We start from the raw sequence: 6,824 nt of genomic DNA, 5'->3' as shown, positions 1-6,824 counted from the left end.
GCACTAGTAAGCTATAGTGTGCAGAACATTTACGCTGAGTGCTTTGCTTCTCTATTTTGTTCATTTTTAAAGGGTTCCCTGGTGGTTCAGAATGTAAAGAACCTGCCTGCAATGCAGAAGACCTGGGTTTGATCCCTGGGTCAGGAAGATCCCCTGGAGAAGGGAATGGCTACCCGCTCTAGTATTCTTGCCTGGAGAGCTCCATGGACCGAGGAACCTGGCGGGCTACAGTCCATGGGATTGCAAATAGTTGGTCATGACTGAGCGACTAGCACCACTTTCTGTCAAGAGAAACCTAGGCAATCAATGCCATCCTACTTGCCTATGCCATGTGTAGAGCTTTCATTGTTTTATTCTACTGTAGATGGGCCCAATGGATGTAGACAGACTTGGAGTTATATTTTACAGAAGAAATTGGAGTGGGTTTCTGAAGGCTTTGTGAACAATCAGAGGCATGGCCACACAGGGCCAATTTCATGTCTGCTCTCAACATAGACCTGGCATCCTGGGATCTGTCTTGTGGTCCACTCTTACCCTGAGGCTGCTCTGAGCCCAAAGCAGAATGGTGTCCACAGCCCTCCTCAGCTTGGCATTCCCTGAGATCAGGATGACTGCATGTCCCGAGGGACAGGCTGCCATTATCCCTACGCAGACCATCACCCCGGCCTTGCTGCGCCACAGCATCAGCAACGGTATCGAGAATAAGGCGGCGCAGAGTGACAGCACATACAGGCAGAAGAAAGAGACAAGAGACCTGAGCGCCCGGGTATGAGCCTCCAGGCTGGGGTCCCGAGAGCCTCTGGTTTTGGCCCTCATCATCCTCACGTGCCTCCCCAGGGAGAACACCAACACCCCAGAGGAAACCAGGAAGAGCAAGAAAGAAGGGACGGACGCCAGGCAGCAGAAGAGGAAGGAATGAAAGACACTGAGCTTTGCAATGTTCAAATTGAGTTCAGTACTGTTATTCGTGAGCAGCCTAGTTACAGCTGAGAAATGAGATCCACTAAAAAAGTCCCATAAGCAGAGAAGAGTGCAGACACAGGAGAGAACCACAGCACTCAGAAGCATCTGGGGGATCTTTCTGGAGATCCAGCTTGCCGCACGGAGCAGGAAGGCGTGAGAGAAACGGACAATCTTGGAGCAGTAGAGGAGACTAAGGCACGTGGCGAACCAGAGGCTGGCTTGGTTGACAATCATCCAGAATACGATGATGGTCTGGTAGCTGAAGCTCAGCGGATCTCTTAGCCGCTGGAAATGAGTAAGCTGGATGGCCTTCAGAAGGAGCAGCCCGTGCAGGACAAGCTGGGTGAGGCTGAGACTCAACAGGACGAGATCACAGTGGCTCAGGGACTGCCTCCTCACCAGGTCCCGGAAATTCACCAAGAAAATGAAGGCATTGACCAGGATCCCTACTGCAAACTCCAGGACTGAAAAGAACAGAAATGCATTCCTGACTTCAGATGGCACAGATCCGATGTGAGTCAGAGTCACCATGATGCCGCTTCTGACTTGGCTAATCTAAGACTCATGTACCGTCCAGGAGAGAAAGTACATTTGTGTGCTAAGTCAGGACCTTCCTTTACAAGGCATCAGCTCTTGGTCCAGATTTATCCCAAGGTGAGTGCATCAAAAGTTCAGACAGTCAATTTAGAGGGACAGTACTTCTTTAGAATATCCCTTGGATACACACAAATGCTCATGATGAGAGCAGAAGAATGATGGTTTTATCTCTTGGGTGATGCAGAAGCTTTGAATAAACCCAGGTATTCTGTAATAACAGCCTTCCCAGAGAGCCACGGCGTGACCTCAGGGATGCAAACAAGATAGGATCTTGACTTCCCAAACCCAGTTTTGCATGTCCACCTGGGCGCCCATGAGTGGAGAAAAGAGTAGAATTTGTTTATAGGTTTTCAGTAAACTGACAGCAGGCAAAGCATATATTCTCTGTGAACTGAGGTTTGAAACAGTGCCTCTTTCCATTTGCATGCCTTCCATCACCCTTGAGGGTGACTACGTTTTTAATATGGACAAGTGCATGCACGGTTCCTCTGCCATTTGACTAGTATGACTGCTGTCGCCAAAGACTTCATTCAGCCATCATCATTATGCCAGGTACCATGCTTGGCAAGAGGACGGTTAACATGAACAAGGAGGCATCTCACTATGAAGAGAGGGGAAGGGGGCAATATCTGGCCTGGATCATTGCAGTCTTGCAACTGCTCTCTCTGCTTCCCACCCCTACTCCCACACCACACTTTCTACAAAGCGCCAATTGTGATCCTGTTAGCATGTAACTAAGATCACGTCATTGCTCTGTTCAAACCTTTAGGGCCCCCATCTTCCTCATCATATCAGCTGAGTTTTCACAGTGACCTAGCGGTCCTGGGTAGATAATCAGGACCTCCTTCCCTTCTCTGTTGTCCTCATCTGAAGGGTGTTGGGGTTGACAGTGTGGGCTCTGGAACCAAGCTCTTTCAGGTTAAGGCCTGGCTCTGCTTCGTCCTCTCTGTGCAAATGTGGCAAATGACCGAACCCTCTTCATTCATCTCATATGAAACGGAGATGACAATCAAAATAGCACCTATCTCAGAGGGCTTACCTGAACCGATGCATGGAACATGACTGAGATTGTGGTTAATAGCAACCCACTCCAGTGTTCTTGCCTGGAGAATCCCATGGACAGAGGAGCCTGGTGGGCTACAGTCCATGGGGTCGCAAAGAGTCAGACACGACTGAGTGACTAACACTTGGCCCATGAAGTCCAGTCGATCAGTGCTAGTTATAGAACCATCATAGGATCCAGCAATTCCTCTTCTGAGTATATAGCCAAAGGAAATGAGAGAGGATATCAAAAATATATCCATGCTCCCGTGTTCATTGTGGCATTATCCATAAGAGCCAAGATATGGCAGCAACCCAAGTGTCCGTTAATGGATGAATGGATGCAATGGCATCTTACTCAGGTATGAGAAAAGGAAATCCCGTGAGGTGGGACAACATGGATGGACCTTGAGGATGCTGTGCTAAGTGAAATATGCCAGGCGGAGAAGGACAAATAGTGCATGGTATCACTTAGACTGTATATGAGAAAAAGAGTTAAACTAATACAAACAGAAAAAAAGTGATTTCCAGTGGTTGGAGAAATAAGAAGTTGGTGAAAAGGTACAAACTTAAAGCTAATGCAGGCCTGTGTGTGTGTGCGCTATGTCACTTCAGTTGTGCCTGACTCTTCACAACCCCATGGACCATAGCCCACCATGTTCCTCCTGGGATTCTCCAGGCAAAAATACTGGAGTGGGTATTAGGAGGTCCTGTGCCCTCCTCCAGGGGATCTTCTAGACCCAGGGATCCAACCCCCCCACGTCCCTTACATCTCGTGCTTTGGCAGGCAGGTTCTTTACCACTAGTGTCACCTGGGGAGCCCCCCAACTTAAAGCTAGTAGATGAATAAAGTCTGAGAATCTGATGTATGACATATCATATGTAATGCTGAATTGCATAAATAAAATCTGCTTAGAGAGTAAAACTTATATGTTCTCATCAAATACATATTTCACATGTAAGTGAAAACATGTAGCATTTGTCTTTCTCTGACTTGTTTTTGCTAAGTGGAATACCCTCCAGGTCCATCTATACTGTTGCATATGACAAAATTTTCATTCTTTTTTATGGCTGAGTAGTATTTATATATATACCACATCATCTTTATCCACTTATGTGTGATGTGCACTTAAGTTGCTTCTATATCTTGGCTATTGTAAGAAAGTATGTACATTTTTGAGAACAAAGTGAGCTTCCTGTTTGAACATCACTGAGCTGAGGTTTCTCAGTCACTGCAAGCTTCTTCTCCCTCATGTAATTGGTTATCTAGATGCAAAGCAAAGGGGTGAAGGGGGAGACGTGACAGAGAACTAAGTACCATGAGATGCGGGGAAAGTGAGCCGAGGGCAACAGGGACTGTGAGGAAATGGCTGTTTACATGAGCATATCCCTCTGGGAGAAAGAGGATTTTAATTTAGAGAGGAAGCACAGCTAAATGACTTGCATAACAGGGTTAACTGAGAGAAGCAATGTAATGTTAGTGGGACAGACCACTGACAGGAAACAGATGGCTGGGGTGGTGGTGTTCTCAAGCAGGGTCATGGTGATGAAGGAGGACACGGCCACCAGAAAGTGCCCTGGTAGGAAGGAGGCCTGTGCTCTGATGGGTGGGAGGAGGCCAGCGGATGTCCTGTAGCAGGAGGTGAGACTGGAGGGGCTGGGCTCCTCACCAAGACCGGCTTCCTTCTCTTTTGTGTAAATTATAATATAAAGTGATCCATGGATGGCTTCTCATCTGGCACCTGCCCCCATTCCTACCTGGGGACTGGCGAGTTTCTTACCCTGCGGGTAGGCAGTTCCGGAGCGTTGTTTGAGACCAGTGGGGAAGACCAGGTAACTGGCTCTCAGGAAGCATGGTACCTGAGGATGAGTCGATAATTGAACCAGATGACTGTCGTTTTTCCAAGTTCAAGCCAGCTTGGTATCCAGAACCTTCCTGTCATTACTCAACAGCTGCCACTAGGTGGCACTAGACGACTGTGAGGTCTGGAATTCCTGGCCTTGTGATAGCTCAGTTGGTAAAGAACCCCTTTGCGTATATGTACCACAGCTTCCCTATCCATTCGTCTGCTGATGGGCATCTAGGTTGCTTCCATGTCCTGGCTATTATAAACAGTGCTGCGATGAACATTGGGGTACACGTGTCTCTTTCAGTTCTGGTTTCCTCGGTGTGTATGCCCAGGAGTGGGATTGCTGGGTCATATGGCAGTTCTATTTCCAGTTTTTTAAGAAATCTCCACACTGTTCTCCATAGTGGCTGTACTAGTTTGCATTCCCACCAACAGTGTAAGAGGGTTCCCTTTTCTCCACACCCTCTCCAGCATTTATTGTTTGTAGACTTTTGGATAGCAGCCATCCTGACTGGCGTGTAATGGAACCTCATTGTGGTTTTGATTTGCATTTCTCTGATAATGAGTGATGTTGAGCATCTTTTCATGTGTTTGTTAGCCATCTGTATGTCTTCTTTGGAGAAATGTGTGTTTAGATCTTTGGCCAATTTTTTGATTGGGTCATTTATTTTTCTGGAATTGAGCTGCAGGAGTTGCTTGTATATTTTTGAGACTAATCCTTTGTCTGTTGCTTCGTTTGCTATTATTTTCTCCCATTTCTTCTGAAGGCTGTCTTTTCACCTTGCTTATAGTTTCCTTTGTTGTGTAAAAGCTTTTAAGTTTCATTAGGTCCCATTTGTTTATTTTTGCTTTTATTTCCAATATTCTGGGAGCTGGGTCATAGAGGATCCTGCTGTGATTTATGTCGGAGAGTGTTTTGCCTATGTTCTCCTCTAGGAGTTTTATAGTTTCTGGTCTTACATTTAGATCTTTAATCCATTTTGAGTTTATTTTTGTTATGGTGTTAGAAAGTGTTCTAGTTTCATTCTTTTACAAATGGTTGACCAGTTAAGAAAGCTGTGGTACATATACACAATGGAATATTACTCAGCCATTAAAAAGAATTCATTTGAATCAGTTCTAATGAGATGGATGAAACTGGAGCCCATTATACAGAGCGAGGTAAGCCAGAAAGATAAAGACCATTACAGTATACTAACACATATATATGGAATTTAGAAAGATGGTAATGATAACCCTATATGCAAGACAGAAAAAGAGACACAGATGTACAGAACAGACTTTTGGACTCTGTGGGAGAAGGTGAGGGTGGGATGATCTGAGAGAACAGCATCGAAACATGTATATTATCAAGTGTGAAACAGATTGCCAGTCCAGGTTGGATGCATGAGACAAGTGCTCGGGGCTGGTGCACTGGGATGACCCAGAGGAATGGGATGGGGAGAGAGGTGGGAGGGGGTTCAGAATGGGGAACACATGTAAATCCATGGCTGATTCATGTCAATGTGTGGCAAAAACCACAACAATATTGTAAAGTAATTAGCCTCCAACTAATGAAAATAAATGAACAACAACAACAAAAAAGAACCCGTTTGCAATGCTGGAGAACCTGGTTCGATTCCTGGATCAGGAAGATCCACTGGAGAAGGGATAGGCTACCCACTCCAGTAATCTTGGGCCTCCCTTGTGGCTTAGCTGGTAAAGAATCCACCAGCAATTCAGGAGACCTGGGTTTGGAAGATCCCCTGGAGAAGGGCAAGTCTTACCCACTCCAGTATCCTGGCCTGGAGAATTCCATGGACTATACAGTCCATGGGGTCACAAAGAGTCAGACAGAACTGAGCAACTTTCACTTCACTTCCCTTCCCATTGTGCAAGCTCACCCCAGCCATTGATTTAACCTTGCAACCCTGTGACCTCGTATGTTACAGAATTGAAATCTTAAGGCTTCATCATGTATCACTCTGTAGTAGGTTGAATTGTGAAGAGTGTGGTGATACTTCCATTTTATTGATGACAAAGTGGAGTTTCAGAAAGGTTAGTTAAGTAGCTGGGCCAAGGTAACTAAATTACTGAGGAGTTGGGATGCTGATGCTTTAGATGGGATTTATCCAAGAATCCTGGGAATTCCCTATGTCCAGCTCTGGCAATCACTCCAGGACAATTGGGTGTAAGGTGCATTACTTTATTAAAAGCTAGAACTGTGTCTAAGAGCTCCCAAGAAAGAGCTCTGATACTAGTTGGTTTGGAGCATGCAATAGACCTAGGCAGAGTCCGTGAATCTAACTTGCCATTCTGTTCAATAGTGGTTGTTGTTCAGTTGCTAAGTCCTGTCCGACTCTGCAACCCCACAGACTGCAGCACACCAGCCTC

General features: G+C 45.9%; 1 protein-coding gene across 1 annotated transcript; it reads right to left on the bottom strand.

Moving 5' to 3' along the window:
• Positions 1 to 486: 486 nt before the first annotated feature.
• Positions 487 to 1,494, bottom strand: TAS2R38 (taste 2 receptor member 38). Its single transcript, XM_020911020.2, has one exon. The coding sequence runs from the start codon at positions 1,492 to 1,494 to the stop codon at positions 487 to 489; it is 1,008 nt and encodes a 335-aa protein (XP_020766679.2).
• Positions 1,495 to 6,824: the final 5,330 nt, after the last annotated feature.

The sequence above is a fragment of the Odocoileus virginianus genome, chromosome 1 (genome assembly GCF_023699985.2).
Source record: "Odocoileus virginianus isolate 20LAN1187 ecotype Illinois chromosome 1, Ovbor_1.2, whole genome shotgun sequence".
Taxonomy (NCBI): Eukaryota; Metazoa; Chordata; class Mammalia; order Artiodactyla; family Cervidae; genus Odocoileus; species Odocoileus virginianus.
The sequence above is the reverse complement of the archived record's forward strand: the minus strand, read 5'-3'. Positions and strand labels throughout refer to the sequence as shown.

What these genes read in the sequence shown, in the direction of transcription:
- TAS2R38 (XM_020911020.2), bottom strand. Translation starts at nt 1,494, where the DNA reads ATGGTGACTCTGACTCACATCGGATCTGTGCCATCTGAAGTCAGGAAT.